We start from the raw sequence: 17,008 nt of genomic DNA, 5'->3' as shown, positions 1-17,008 counted from the left end.
ACCTGTTGCTATGACAGCAAGTCCAGGATGAGCTTTGAAGAACCAAATGATGAAGTGTGATCTGCAACAATCAAATCCATCTGAGTTAGCGAAGAACAGGCCCCTGTTCTAGATTCAGTGTTTAACACTACACTTTGGCAGTAGCCTACATTGTAACAATTGTCATGCCAATAAAGCACATATTGAATTGAACTGAATTGAATTGAGAGAGAGACAGAGAGAATGACAAGAGGCATATGGTACTTGTTATTTTCAGCACATCTTTGGACAACATATATTTAACTAAATATTTCATAAAAACAACAACTTTTTTAAAAAAATCGATGTAAATCTTTGTGCATTTTGAGATTGTAGCCACAGGTTATGACTTTTATTTTGGTATGGTTGCATGACGTCATAAAGACGCGCCGCGCTCCTGCATCTGCTCTGATTCTGGTTTAAAGGAAAGGTTTGTGCTTTTCAACGTCTTTGGTTTTGGGATTAAAATGCGTTTGGATGGGAACAGATTGTTCAATTATCTTTTATATTTTATAAATTATTTATGTAGTTTTTAATAATTATTAAATACAACGTCGAGACATTTATATAACATTTAGGCACGTTATTGTTTTGTTAATCAATACACGAGTCTTAGTGCGTCTCATTTCTCTCCCTGACTATATATCGTGAATCAGTATATTATAAACACGAATTTGGGCACTTAAAAAGTAATGACGGGAGAAACTTAGCGTTTAGAAATTCTTATTATTTGAACAAAATGTTTTGTAAAATGATTCAAAGTTTGCACGTTGGCGACACTAGCTGGTCAAAACGTTGTAAATGCAAAGAGAACACAATACGTGTTACGATTATAACTTTTTTTCAAACTAACTGCAAATGCTTCATAAAGCCTAATCTACTAAATATAATGCACAAGTGCCAAATATATAAGTAAACATCAAGTGCCTGTGTATACATTGTTATATTATTATTTTGTGGCCCGGTTTCACAAACGGGGTTTAGCTTAAGCCAGGACTATCTTAGTTTAAGCCTTGTCTGTGAAACTAGGGATATAATTTATTCATTTTGATCTAAACACACAGGAAACTTCCAGAGATCTGACGTGACATACTATTATAAAGATGGCGTTTATTAAAGAGGAGAGAGAAGACATGAAGATTGAAGAAACATTCAGAGTGAAACAAGAAGATACTGAAGAACAAACAGGTTGGTTTCCCTTCTCAAATTAAATCGGGAAGTCGTGGTGGCCTAATGGTTAGAGAGTCGTACTCATAATCTAAAGGTTGCGAGTTCGAGTCTCAGGTCCGGCAGGAATTGGTGGTGGGAGTGAATTGGGGGAAAAAGTATGGTCACCACCATGCCTAACATTAATGCCAACTGCAAATAATAAGGCAAAGATGAAACCGTGTCAGAGTAACCAAAGATGACCAATTCCACTTCAGGCAAGAGAGCCTGATTATATGCCGCAGAGTACCAAGAACATATATCCTGCCAATACCTATGAAGTTTAGGGCAGAACCAAAAAGAATGTGCTAACGTTCCCTCTGCGCCCTGACATCGATCACAAACTGGAGACACTGCAGGGTAAATCTTATGGAGTTTAACTTTAGAATAGTGCAGCCTGTGTACAATTTTAAACTGAATTAAAGTCTTGCATTGATAGAGCCGCTATGAATTCTCTGCAGTATTTCCGACCAGAGGTCGTCAGATAGGGTAATGCCAGCATCCTTTTCCCAAGCTACCTTAAGATAAACAGAAGAAATGCTTAACTGCGAAGAGAAAAGGGAAACAAATTGCAAAACCATATGCCTAGTATCAGGTGATGCTTGTCGCACTAGATTATAGAACCGGTGTTCTTCCTGCTGGATCCTGTAATCGGAAAAAGCTTGCTGAACATAATGCCGAGTCTGTAAGTAGCGATAGAAATGAGAGTGAGAAAGACCATATTTAGTAAGAAGGTGATTAAAAGAGGCAAAGTGAATAGTTCACTAGCATCAGTGTATAGTTCATTAAATGTAGAAAGACCCGTATTATTCCACAATTGAAAGATTCTATCGCTCAAAGCAGGTGTAAAATTGTGATTTTTACAAATGGGAGAATGTAGAGAAGGCGGTGTGACACCAAGACATTTCTTAATTTGTTTCAATATTCTTAAAGAGCTATGTACTACAACATTTTTTAGCAACATTTAAACTGGCAAGTAATAACGCAGGGAGAGAGCTCTTGTTTACAGAATGAGATTCCATGTGAATCCATGTAGGAAAATCTGCATTCTCATTAAAACTGGGCGAATCAATACTCCAATACGTCAAAGCCCTTACGTTTACGGCCCAATAGTAATGTTGAAAAACTGGCATTGCCAGCCCCCCCATAACTTTAGATTTTTCTAAGTGTGCCTTAGAGATACGATGAGTCTTAAAACTCCAAATAAAAGGGAAAATGATAGAATCTAGATTTTTAAAAAACGATTTAGTAAGATAAATGGGTAGATTCTGAAACAAATATAAAAACCTTGGAAGAACCACCATCTTTATAGCATTAACACGGCCGATTAATGATAAAGGCAAAAGCCTCCATTTTTCAATGGTGGATTTAAGGCTCTTTATTGCACTAAAAATTAAGTTTAAATATATCTTTTGGATCTAAGGGAATAACCAATCCTAAGTAAGTGAAATGGTCACAAACAATTTTTAAAAGGAGGAAAAATTGATAAATTATTGCCAAGGGGGAAAAAAATATACTTTTATTCCAATTAATTGAATACCCAGAAAAAGAACCAAATTTTTTTATCAGATCCCTCTGGGGTCTGAGGTAATTTTGGGGCCCTTGAGATGTGTTGACATGCCCTGATATTTGTGCTTATTTCAGCTACTTATAATATACTATTGACTAACATGTATTTTTTTTGTATTCAGCACAAACTATGCTACAATAATATGTGACCAAGGTGGATGTACATGTTTGCATTTGTTAGAAAAAAAATATTATGCGTGGTTAGTAAGTTTTGGGGAAAAAAATGTAGCTGAAATAAGGCATAAAAGCCACACTAACTAGTCCTGAATAAGACTTTTGTGTAATCAGTCTTCTAGGCTAGAATATTTACTTCACAATTATGTGAAAATCATTCAGCTTACTCATTCACAGAAAACAATATATTGATTTAAATTTTTAAAGACGTGTTTTGTGATAGAAAGCGTATATGCGAGGGAGTGGTAATAGCCTTGAATATTAAGTGATTCTCACCTGAGAGACAAAGGGCCCTCCCCTAAAGCTGCTAATGGCCCATCAGTGTGACTGTGACTGAGGCAGGTAAGACAGAGAGTGAGGAGACTGAAAAAATGGGGGTTTTAAATTATTTGTATTTTATTTACAACACAGTATAATCAAAACATACATAATGAGGGTCAAAGACACATTATTGTGCACTGATCTAACCACAGAGATGTGAACAGACTTTGAGTCATTCCTGCAACAGATTCTGTTCAACAACATTTACTTATTTCCATGGATTCAAGAAGAAAAAAAACATAATCAGTAGTCAAGGATCTTGTTTTACCATATAATATCAGTGTAGTTGACCATCTGATGTTGGTACAGCGCTCTCAGAGGAAAACAGATTGAAGAAAGTCATCAGGATTCATCTGTGGTTCAGGTACCTGATTCAATAAAATACAAACAACCAAAAACATTTGTGAGCATAGACTCATGCATGCTTTGTACTATCGTACACAAATAAATACATTTTATATCTGAGAAACTAATTATTATTGTTTAGTACGTTATTAAAATCTATTTTTGAACAGAGTAGGCTATTAATCATAAACATATTGTAAACATACTTAGACTCGTAGCATTCATCATGTTACAATGTACTCTCATATTACTTTTATTGTTTTATATAGAGCATGAAAACAACAGTTTGGGGGAAAAAAAACAAACAAAAAAACCAACTATGATTTTGTAGTCATATAGTCTAGTATGCATGATTTTATAGCAGCTGTTATGATTCTGCAGCCATAGACTCATGTATGCTGTGAACCACAAAAGGATGTACTTTGTACTATAAAAAATATTTTATATCTGAGAAACTATTTATTATTGTTTAGCACGTTATTTAAATCTATTTTTGAACAGAGAAGACTATTAATAATAAACATGTTGTAAACATACTTAGACTCGTAGCATTCATCATGTTATAATATACTCTCATATTATTGTTTTATATAGAGCATGAAAACATCATCGTGCCGTAAGAAATTTAAATACAATGAATTGTCCATCATATTCAAACACTGTAGTCTGGAATTACAGTTTGGGAGAAAAACAACTATGATTTTGCAGTCATATAGTCTAGTATGCATGATTTTATAGACGCTGTTATGATTCTGTAGCAATAGACTCACGTATGCTGTGAACTACAAAAGGATGTACTTTGCACCATAAAAAAGGATATTTTATATCTGAGAAACTAATTGTTATTGTTTAGCACGATATTAAATCTATTTGTGAACATGAAACATTCCTGGATGCGTAGCATCATCATGTTGTCGTTTGGGGAAAACCCAACTAAACGCGTTCAGGTTTGGCACAATAACACGCTAACTAATGCAAAAAATAAGCATTTACTTACTTGTCAGATCGATCGATGTATTCTGGAAGAACTCTTGGCTCTTATTCTGAGGTAAATCCAGCCTTTACTCAGCGCGTCTTCTTCCAGAAACTAACAGCAGCAGAGATGAACGGAGTGACTGTTTGTTTGTTGTTGGGCGCCTCCAAGCGCGCGCGCGTCACGTGGTTATTTACATGTGAACACGAGGGGGCGGGATCACATTAGAAATAATGAGTTAGACTGGACAGACTGAACATCGTGTCGGTTTCATACGGATTACTTTATCACAGAACATTTGTTTTCGGCAACACTTACTTCAGTTGAAAGCAGACACTTTCTATAGATATAGGCTTTCTATAGATATAACTCTCATGTTTCTGTGTTGAGTATTTGCTGAGTTACACTTCATTTTAGTGACGCGTTACTATAAACATATCGCGGAGAAGACAGAGAGCGCACCCTGTTTGTTTTCTTTTTTCTCCAAAACCACAAAGTTTTGTTGTAATCGTGAGTGTACTCAAAAAAAAGTAGACACTTAACAGTTTCGATTGATGTATAACACTTATTTGTGTGACCAAAATCAACACAGTACTTTTAGTGTCTTTTGCACTTATCTTAAAAAAACCGAGTTCGTATCGCCGGCGATACAGCCGACCCCAAAGGGTTAAAGGAGGTAAAGAATCGACAGCATCTTTTAAGAATATAAGCAAATCATATGCATATAGAGAGAGCCTAGTCTCTACCAACCCAATTGTAATGCCACTAATAGAGGCATGGTGCCGAATACTTATAGCCAGTGGCTTCAGAGCCAAATTAAATGGCAAGGGACTAAGGCAACATCCCTGCCTAGTCCCACGATAAAGTGGAACATAGTCAGATTTGTCCAAATTAGTGAGTACTGCAGATTTTGGGTTTGCATAAAGCATCTCAATGTATGTACAATTTTTTTTTTCCAAACCCAAACTTATTTAACACTGAGTATAGATATTGCCACTCAATCTGGTCGAAGGCCTTCTCGGCATCTAGAGAGATAACAGCTGCCTTAGACCACTTAGAATCTACATTATACATAACATTTAACAAGCGACGAGCATTTGAAAAAGAAAATCTACCCAAAATAAAACCAGTCTGATCATGATGAATTAATGAAGCCATGTGTTTGCTCAAATGAGTGGCCAACACTTTAGCAACAATCTTCTGATCACAGTTAAGCAAGCTTAATGGTCTACAGTATAACTAGAAGGATCAGTGTCATCCTTGTCTTTTTTTCAATAAGCAGATGTTCGCTTCATAGAGAGAACGGGGAAGTTGTTTATTTTCAAAAGAATGATTTATCATTCTCAGCAGCAGTGGAGCAATAATATCTGCATGAGCTTTATAGAGTTCAGTACAAAACCCATCAGGCCCTGAGGCCTTGCCATTTGGAAAAGACTTGATAGCCTTCAGAATTTCATCCAAAGTGAACTCTTTATCCAGATCGCTTCTGGCAGCCTCACTAAGCTTCGGCGTGTCAATTGTATCAAGAAAATCAGTAATTTCTGAAATGGGCACGTTACATTTTGAAGTATAAAGATGTTTATAATATTCCAAAAAACGAGCATTAATATCCTTTGGATTGGTTAATAACACACCTGAGTCTGATTTAATTTGGAAAATAGCTCTATTGGCCTGTATGCCTCTTAACTGCCGGGAAAGTAGTCTTTCAGGTTTGTCACCCATCTCAAACTGCTTACGTTTTATTTTAAGCATCATGTTACTGACTTGTTCACTCAAGATATTATTATACTCGTACTTAAGTTTTAGCATAACATTAAGATCTGCCTGAGATTTAGATAATCTATAGGTATTCTCCAAGGTTGGAAGCAAGGTTTCAATTTCGGCAAGCCCTCTACGTTTCTCCTTCCTGTTCGATTCATAAGCAATTATATTCCCCTGCAGCACTGCCATGATGCAGCTTCGCAATAATCGGACGTGGCCTCTCGTAGGGCTGGGCGATATGGCTGAAAACTGTATCACGATATCAGTGTTTCATATCGGTCGATATCGATAATTATTGATATTGCTTTTAAGGTGGTACATCAAGTTTGTGGTATTACCAGTCTTGGCGGGGACGACGGTCTTGCATAATTTGCACATTTGGTCTGACTACGGTCAGACTTATAATATCCAAAAAACTGCCATACTGGCAAGTAGGGCTGGGTATCGTTCAAAAATTTTCGATATCGATACCGATACCTTGAGTTCGATACCGGTTCCTGAACGGTACTTTTTTCAATACCAGTTTTATAAAATCAGTTTTAATAAGATTACATTATCTGAAAAAACTATTTTTTTTAGCTTGTTGATATTTATACAGACTCAAAGCCTCATCTCCTGAGCCACTGCACAAAGGAAAAAAATATATCCAACACAATAAATAAATGATTTTAATAAAGTTCAAATTGTTTTCAGTTTGCACATCTGTTAGGCTACGTTTACATTAGTGCGTGTTCATTTTAAAACACATAGCTCAGACAGAATCATCATTTCTAGGTTGTTACAGACTTCAAGAAATTTAAAATCTTCATCCACTTTCATAAGTGGGTGTTTTATTTTCTTTCACCATATGTTTTATTTTTATTAAATTCTGGTGTAGTATGTCTAATTATTTGAATGCATAAAAACAACTTAGTTTATTTTTCCTCAGAAATTCTGTGTTCTGTATCTGGTTTTCAAATGAAGACATAAAACATTAATTTAATTTCTTTAAATTATTGAAAATCAAAGTTTATTTATTTTGGCAAACAAAGGGGGGTTACTATTAAAATTAAAACATGGAATAACTGTTGTGTGATCATTACTAAAAAAAAAAAGTTTTAATAATTTTAATAGTAGCCTAGTAGTAGCAGTATGTACTGTCTGCTGAACAATATTAATACCGTTAATATTAAAACCGAACTTTTATTTTGACGGGTTGCCTGGAATACCTTTACAGTTCTGTGTGTATATGATATGAGTTAGTTTTACTCGAATCAAAAGGTAAAATGCTCATGAAGTGACTTTCAGAGCAGGTCTGGAGATGTTGTTTATGTCCTCATTTAGTTAGGCGGCAGACGCTGAAATGACCGCGAGCGTCACGTGCGCTTCAGTCTGTATAATAAACAAACCGCGCGATATAGAGAGCAGACTGCTCCGTGCGCTTTTTAATTGCTCTCGCGGAGGTCAAACACTGATCAATCAGCACGTCGCCGTTTCTAGTCAAACACACCTAGTTTCTGCAGGATTATTGGCTCACTGACGGTGATGAGATTAACCCCTTAGGTATCGAAATTTGGTACCGAACGTCAAGACGTTTTTCGATACTCTGTGGTATCGGGGCAATTCGGTCGGTGCCTAAAAAGTATCGAACTCAATACCCAGCCCTACTGGCAAGCTGACTTTCTCTTTTATTTACAATTTCCTCGCTCGCTGCGGCACTCATTTTCTGCTTATGAAGAGGAATCCAGCAGACCAGCCAGGTCTGGCTGCAGACGTGCACTCTCAGCCGCGCGTGCGCACTTAGACACGAGACAACGATATGGCGCAACCAAACTTGATACTGTTACATGATTGGCTGTTAGCGTGTCACTCACTACGTTGCAAGGTTACCAGGGAGCGAGTGCCTTTGTTAATGCAACCAGACTTGCTTCGCAACCTTTGTTTTCTTCCGACGAAGAATAAAAAATATCGAACGTTTTATCGAACATATTTTTTATTGATATCGTTCACGTGTCTATCGCGATACATATCGTTATCGTTTTATCGCCCAGCCCTAGCCTCTCGTCATCTGTAGGCTTCGGTTGTAGCAACCTGTGGACGCGATCCACTTTGACAGGTTTCGGGAACTTGTCTTGGCCGAATAGCGCAGAAATCAGCCCGGCAACAAACTCCGTGGGATGACCTTGCTCCGCTCCTTCTTTTATCCCCACAAATTTCAAATTAAGCCGACGTGAACGGCCCTCCAGGTCATTTACTTTAGCACGAAGAAATCTGTTATCCGAACGCAATTCCTCACAGATTCTCTCTACTTCATCCAGGCGCGAATCACAACCGGTCATGGCTGATTCCAAATCCTCAACCTTTTTCTTAACACCCGACTGTTCGGACTGTAGATTGGCCAGCACGGCATCCACCACATCAAGGCGAGTGTTGATTGACAATTTAGTGTCCTCTATGAGCCGCTTTAAATCGTTGCCTTGTGCCTCGATGGCTGAAAGTATGGTACTGGCAGAGGCTGAGGAGAGGGAATCAGCGTCGCCATCTTTGCCCTGCTGCGCAGCCTTCGAGAACTTCTTGGAAGTCATTATTACGTTAAATGTATAGAAAGTAAGGGCTTTGCAATCGGCAACAATTAAGCAAAAAGCAGTGACATCAAACTTTGGGCGAACTGGTATAATGACGGATATTTTAAACAAAAACAGGAGTCAACTTCGAGGAGACTTAAAAAGTGCGTCTACTCCATTCGCCGCGTGCTAGCGCCCCCCCGGTTGCTTGTAAACTTGCAGAGGGGTCAGGGGATGTATTCCAGAAAGTAGGATTAACTCTCTGTCATATGAACCACAAACTCTTGGTTAATTAACCAGAATCTTTCTGATTTCATCTTCGAAAAACATCTTCAGTCAACCCATAATTATTTATCAAAAACACATAGTTATTTATGAAAAAAGTATTTTGAAAACACAAAGACTTTCTCAACAGAGCATTGAATCCATTAGTCACACTGGGTCTCATTCAAGAAACTTACATAAATGTATCAGCAAATTCTTTGAGCAATTTGCACATGAAATTCACCTTCCCGAATACTGTTCTCCGGATTCACAAATACATGATAAACCTCAGATTTGATAGTTAGATGTGTGTATGTTAATTAATTAAATTCATTCGTAAATAGGGTGCACATGCATGCTCATTCACAATTAGGGGGGTAGTAATGATTAATGAATAATAAAGATAATGAATTTCAAACGAAAGTGACTGAACCAATCATGTTTTTATTAATATAAGTAGCCTACATATACATATAATTTTATATAATATAGAAGTAACGTTAGGCTATTTTTATACTTCAAACTGAAGTTAATGAACCAATCATATTTTTATTAACAAGTACATATGCCCACCCACTCCTCCCGGTACCTGCAGAGACGTTTTAGCTTTTTTGCAGCATGTTGGGGTTCCGGTACACCAGCCATGTCAATTTCATGAATGAAAATTTGCTTATCAGTGCATATCTTAATGCGCGCCTACGGTATATCTAAAAAAACAAAAAAAACAAGATGCTGCAGCCAATGAGCAGCCGGCGGGGGCTGGTTGCCAGGCTGCAGGATGACTCAACCTCGCTCCACGGACAGTTTTTTATGTTTTATCAGACAATAACTATTTAAGATTTTGCTTCAGTATAATTTTCGGGACAATTAGAGCGGGATTCGGGAGAGCAGCTTAGATTTCGGGACTGTCCCGAATTTTTCGGGACGTCTGGTCACCCTATGTGTACAGGTATGTTCTGGCATCTTTGGACTCCCTTCTCAGGGTTGGCTGCGGTATATTGCATAAATCAGGGGTGTCAAACTCTGCTCTTGGAGGGCCACAAGTAATCTTGAAGTCCTTGGTTAGCTCATTCAGGTGTGTTTATTTAGAATTGGAGCAAAACTTTGAAGGGGTATGGCCCTCCAGAAACTTTTGACACCCTTGACATAAATACAAAAGAGACTAATTGGCTATATGAATACAATTAGATTATTCAGTGAAAGTGTTAAGCTTGTACACACTGCTGGTGCTCATAATAGACTAATAGCAATCTATAAACAAATGGAAAATGGACTACATGGCTGTCCATTTTTGTTTAACAATGAAATTTTCCACCTTTAACTAACTGTTAATGAATTATTTTGTTGTTATATGAAATTCCTAAACGCAGTTTCTGGAGGAGTGAAACCATAATCTTTCAGTTAACTGCTGGAGCACATAAGTAGTGCTCACCTTGCTCCAGCATCAGCTTTTTCAGCATTCCTCCATCTCCTCAACTCCACCAACTAGGGCTAAGCAGTATGACATTTATTTTTTGATGGCATGAAAATCGTTATAGATTTTGCATTATCATCAACCAAGATTATGTCTTAAGTGAACATAAATAGTTGTATATCAATATATTGGATCAGTACATTCAGTCATAAACTGACAGCAGCCTAATAAACCTGCTGCTGTCTGTGTCATTAATGTTAATCAAACTGTAAAGAAAAAATCATTCACTGCTCTTAACAGAGTCATTTTTGTATCTTTAATCAGAATCAGTTCATATCTGATGCATACAGCGAAGTCTATGCAGTGTTTTAAACTTGTAAATAGACCCTTCCGAAAGAAATTTGCACTGCATGAATCTGTCTGGAAACTCCCTTTGGCGCCAAGGAAACGGTGCATTTACTGTGCATGTCTTTAATTCACATAGCTTTGTTCTAAATCCATGTAATTTGCATACATCTAATTAATATGTCTTTATTAAAATCAAATAAAATTATTTAAATGAGCAAAATGTAATTGTTTAATTTAATTGGGGGCCATAATTATTTTTATTCAGTGTATGAGTATCTGTTTTATACAAATCTCTCAGATTAAGCTTTCTGTTCACTGTATATGATGATGTATTTAAGGTGAATTGTCAATGTATAAAATTTAACACAATTATAAGGACACCTTTAGTGTGTGATTTTTGCACTTTCAGTTGTTCCTGAATTTTTTTTTTTTTATACATTTTTTGTTGAGAAATAGTTAAAGAAATAGTTCACCCAAATATGAAGATATGCTGAAAATTTACTCTCGGTCCATCCAAGATGTAGATGACATTTTCTTCATTGAAAAACAGAGAAATTTAGCTTTACATTACTTACTTGCCTATAGATCCTCTGCAGTGAATGGGTGCCATCAGAATGAATCCAAACAGCTGAGGGGGAAAAAAATCACAACATGACTGTAAACTGAAAAGCTCTGTGTTTGTAATAGACAAATCGTCATTAAAACATTTTTGACTTCAGACATTTGCTTTTGGCTAAAATACAAATCCTCTATCCATAATATTGCTTTCTCCAGTGGGGGGGAAAAAGTCTTGTCTGAAACAAGAGAGAAATATGCGCAGATAAAGCACAGTTTACAACAAATACGGCAGTCGATTTTGAAGTGACAAGAGGGGATGGACTTTTTCAAGGAGGAGGCATCATTATGGATTATTTATTCTAGATTACGATATTTTGGCTAAAACCAATGGTTTAAAGAAAAATGTCTGCATTTGTTTCTCACAAACACACAGCTTTTTACTTCACAAGATGTTAATTGATGGACTGGAGTTTTGTTGTGATGTTATAATCAGCTGTTGGAACTCTCATACTGATGGCACTCATTTACTGCAGACGATCCATTGGTGGGTGAGTGATTTAATGGTAAATTTCTCCAAATCTGTTCTGATTAAGAAACCCTCATCTATGGCCTGAGGGTGGTTAAATTTTCAACATTTTCATATTTGTGTGAACTGTTTCTTTTATAATAATAAATGGCAGTTATGAGATTAAAAGAAACTCCTCTTTCATGTGCTTAGTCAATTTAGGAGCTAGCATACATGTTCGTTTTGATATTTTGAATGTTTTGATGTCTGTTGTATTGTGCCGTTAAACTGAAGTTAACTTGTACTTTTCTTTTTTGACCTAGACCTGTTAGTGCTGAAAGAGGAGAGTCAAGAACTGAATGAAATAGAAAAGAAAGATGAGAATCTTGATTTTATGATTGGAGAAAAATCCCCACATACTAAAAATACTTCAAGAAAAAGAGCTCAAAAGAAAGCAACTAGGAGTTATATCACCTGCCAACAGTGTGGAAAGAGTTTTACTCAAAAAGGATCTCTTAAAATCCATATGAGAATTCACACCGGAGAGAAGCCTTTCACTTGTGGACTGTGTGGAAAGAGTTTCACACGTAAAAGAGGTCTTAATAGCCACATGAGAATTCATTCAAGAAAAAACAGTTTTAAATGTAATCAGTGTGGAATGAGTTTCCCAGACATGGATCGTCTTAACAGGCATGTAATAATTCACTCTGGAGAGAAGCCTTTCGTATGCCAGCAGTGTGGAAGGGGTTTTAAATTCAATAAAAATCTTAAGACGCACATGAGAGTTCACACCGGAGAGAAGCCTTTCACGTGCCATCATTGTGGAAAGTGTTTTGGTCATAAAGTAAGCCTTAAGATTCACCTAAGACTTCACACGGGAGAGAAGCCTTACACATGCTCTTTATGCAGTAAGAGTTTCACATATAAATCAACCCTTAATGCCCACATGAGAAGTCACACTGGAGAGAGCCCTCACACCTGCAAACTGTGCGGGAAGAGCTTCTCACAAAAGGGAAATCTAGAGGCTCACGTGAGAATTCATACTGGGGAGAAGCCGTTCTTATGTGGTCAGTGTGGAAAGAATTTCAGATGTAAAGTAACCCTTTTTTTCCATATGAGGACTCATTCAAGAGAGAACTGTTTTATATGTCAACAGTGTGGAACAAAGTTCACAGACAGTAAACATCTTGAAAATCATGTAATAACTCACATCGGAGAGAAGCCATTCATGTGCCATCACTGTGGGAAGGGTTTCTCACTTAAAGGAAATCTCAAGACTCACATGAGACTTCACACAGGAGAAAAGCCTTTCACATGCAAACAGTGTGAAAAGAAATTCAGACATAATGTAAGCCTCCAGACTCACATGAGACTTCACACTGGAGAGAAGCCTTTCTCATGTCTTGAGTGTGAGAAGAGTTTCACATACCAAAGAGATCTGAAACGCCATTTGCAAACTCATTCTGTAGAGAAACTGCAGTCTGACAAGAAGTTAATAAAAAGGGGCCATTTAAAAAATCCCCTGCCCATTCACTCTGGTAGAAGGCGACTTAATTGTGATCAGTGTAATAAAACATTTATTTTGCCATCACGCTTGAAGATACACCTGAAAAGTCATGCAGATGTAAGACCCTATTTGTGTTCCTTGTGTGGAAAGAGTTTTAAATGGCTTAGAAATTTAAAATGGCACCAGAAAGTACGTGTCTGTGTGAAATCAAGGCTATGTTCACATCGCAGCTGAATGTGTCCAAAATCTAAATTTTCTGCTCAAATATGATTCCTTTCCTGTAATTTCAAATATTGATCAATTGTGGTAGGCATCCTCTTTCCACTGTATCGCAGCATCTCTCCAAACATTTGTTTTAATAATTCTTGCCACTGGCCATTTTCGTTGTCTTTTTTTTTTTTAGATTGAAAAAGCGCAAACATTTGCATGCTCTCTTTTAATCTTTCTCAATTTATTTTCCATGTTCGTTCTTATTATATTACTCATTTTCTTTGCTCTTACAGTTTTTTTGTTTTGTTATTTAGTCTTAAGATTGTGTTAAATAAGATAAGAAGGCATGTGTCCATTTCCAGTGTTTTAAGCTGTTGGGTGTAACACTGACAGTCTGACTGAACATTGAGAATTGAGAGACACAATTAAGATTATTCAATAGACTTCTTCCTGCCTCTGTCTGCCTGTACGACTGGATTCCTAATGACTGAGGCTGAATAACTTTTATCATCTTATTAACATGCTGGACGCTTCTCATTCCTTATTTGTGCAGCCATGTTTCTTTTCCTTGCTTCCTTTTGTTGCGTCTTAGCTTCACCCCCCTCAGGATGCAAGGATGAGAAGGATGCAGGAAAGAAAACGAGGATGGAGGAATCAAAGGAAAGCTAATTTGTACATTGGAATATTCTTGATCAATCAAGTGACACTTGAAAGCGTCATCAGCTGCACTCAAGGGATCTGTCGTTATGTTGTTAAAGTTTGGTTAAGACAATCATAATATTAATAAAGCAAGATGAAAGCAAGATGTTGAAATATGAGATGTATGGTTTGTTTAACCTGCAAGGGTAAAACATAAAATCAAATTATGACAGATGTGAAGGGGTAGGATAATTTGCCTCAGGTTTTCAGGTTTTTTTTTTAAGGCAAGACAAGTTTATTTAGATGGCATATTTCATACACAATAGTAATTCAATAATCACAACAATAAAACAAGGATTTTAAAAACTTTTTAAATAATTAAAAAATTGGTTTAAAATGAATTAAAACGGTTAAGAATACAACCCGAACACTGGAAATGTTGGGATGTTTTTTTAAACTTAAAATTTCTTAAAATGAAAACTAAAAGACTTTCAAATCACATGAGCCAATATTTTATTCACAATAGAACATGGAGAACATAAATGTTTAAACGGAGAAAAGTTACACTTTTATCTACTAAATGAGCTCATTTTAAATTTGATGCCTGCTACAGGTCTCAAAGTTGGCACGGGGGCAACAAAGGGCTAAAAAAGCAATACATTTTGAAAAGATTCAGCTGGGAGAACATCTAGCAACTAATTAAGTTATTTGACATCAGGACTGTAACATGATTAGCTATAAAAGGGATGTCTTAGAGAGGCAGAGTCTCAGAAGTAAAGGTGGGCAGAGGCTCTCCAATCTGTAAAAAAGTGTAAAAAGACTGGAATACTTTAAAAACAATGTTCCTCAATGTCAAATTGCAAAGGCTTTACAAATCTCATTGTCTATAGTGCATAACATCAACAAAAGTTTCAGAGAAATTGGAGAAATGTTTGTGTGTAAGGGACAAGACCGAAGACCTTTGTTGGATGCCCGTCCCAGCGGGCACCTTGATGTCAATTTGACGTCAAATATTAGTCAAGATTTGACCAAGATGCTTTATAGCATAATTTTAATTTCAGCTTGGATGCCAATTTCTTCTGATGGTTAATTATGGAAAAATAGGAGGTTATCCTGCACTGAAATTGGTTTAATATATATGTAGGCCAATATATTTGACGTTCAATGTACGTCAAATCAACGTTTGACCAAAAACATTTAATTGATGTCATATCGACGTCGTATTGACATCAATGATTAGTATGTTTAATCAGGATTTATGTAAAGTTATGGTGTACTATGAATTTTTCATTAGCTTGATTAAGTTTAAATAGCATTTTTTTCTTAAATGAGGTTTTGAAACACATCCTTGTCATCTTTTGAACCATGATGTGTTGGATTTGTGCATGGAACACAAACTGCTGTATGTGGACTTGTAACTTCTACTCGAAATTTATTGTTATTATAATTTTTTTACTCATGCTGAAATTGAAGGTAAACAGTCGAGTGATTATTAAATTTACCAAAAATACTTATTTATTTATTTTTATTTATAGTGCTATCATAATACTGTATACTGGCAAATACAGCATTATGGATGTGACATTTTGTGTTAAGGATGTGACATAAATTCTTGAAAATGTATGTGTTACCAATATACTAAATCATCTGCTTATATTTTAATAAACCCTCGTTGATAGAGTCTAAACATCAGAAAAATATCAGTCTATATAGTTTTCTATGTTAAAAAAGAGAAATAATCATGTGTTATGGATGTGACAAAAAAGGACACTGTTTTTGAGAGAATAGGTCTATACTTTGTAGGATTTCTTCAAATTAAAATGCACAAACCAGATGCAATAATACCCAACAAATAGAGAAGCGATGGCTCTTCAAAGAATAATGTTATTTTAATTTTGATAAATATGTACTGTTATGGATGTGACAAGCCTGAAAATAGCACTTACCAGACTATGGAAAATCATGCACTTAAAAAAAAAAAAAAAAAAATTGCTTTAAAAACCTTAAGAGAGACCTGGGTCATGGGTATTTGAACCACCAAATGTTGACATCTGTGCTGTCAGTATAGAAAAAACTTTGGTAAAAACGTTATTTTTTCATGGTAAGGTTGACTTTTGCATGGAATTGCCATTTGCTGTTATTACGATATAATTGTAAAACCAGCATTTACAGTAACAATTATTAATTATTGTAAAATTTACATTAGGCCTAATTTTTCACAGTGAAATTTTTCACTTTGACATTTCATGTCTGGTGAACAAAAACAGGCTCCCCTTCAGATTTTACAATTATTCAGATTTCCTTAATTGACCAAGATGTAATGTATGACCCTATAAAATAAATTTTATTTTTTCCATTTTTTTTCTTTTTAATTTTTCTTGACTCCAACAGACAAATAAAAAATATATATTAATAATAAAAAGTATGTCTAATTAATTGAAATCATGAAAAAAGTAATTTAACAGTAATTTATTAAAAACGTTATTAAAAGTTTAACAAAAAAATAAATTTTTTGGGCTCTATGAAACGTGCATTTTATTTTCTCAAATTCAGTTTGTGTTTTCCAATAATTTTCTGGAATTATGAAAAATGTAGGGCCATAATGGCCATTTATTGAGAAAGCATTCCACATCTGTAGATGGTGCTGTTTTAC

General features: G+C 35.9%; 1 protein-coding gene across 1 annotated transcript; it reads left to right on the top strand.

Moving 5' to 3' along the window:
• The first annotated feature begins 380 nt into the window (after window positions 1-380).
• Window positions 381-14,518, top strand: LOC306861251 (uncharacterized protein). Its single transcript, XM_079403427.1, has 3 exons — window positions 381-448; window positions 1,083-1,206; window positions 12,323-14,518. Exons 2-3 carry the CDS (start codon window positions 1,122-1,124, stop codon window positions 13,738-13,740), a joined length of 1,503 nt encoding a protein of 500 aa, XP_079259553.1. The 5' UTR covers window positions 381-448; window positions 1,083-1,121; the 3' UTR covers window positions 13,741-14,518.
• The last annotated feature ends 2,490 nt before the right edge of the window (window positions 14,519-17,008 follow it).

Source organism: Barbus barbus, assembly GCF_936440315.1.
Source record: "Barbus barbus genome assembly, chromosome: 42".
Lineage (NCBI taxonomy): Eukaryota > Metazoa > Chordata > Actinopteri > Cypriniformes > Cyprinidae > Barbus > Barbus barbus.
The sequence above is the reverse complement of the archived record's forward strand: the minus strand, read 5'-3'. Positions and strand labels throughout refer to the sequence as shown.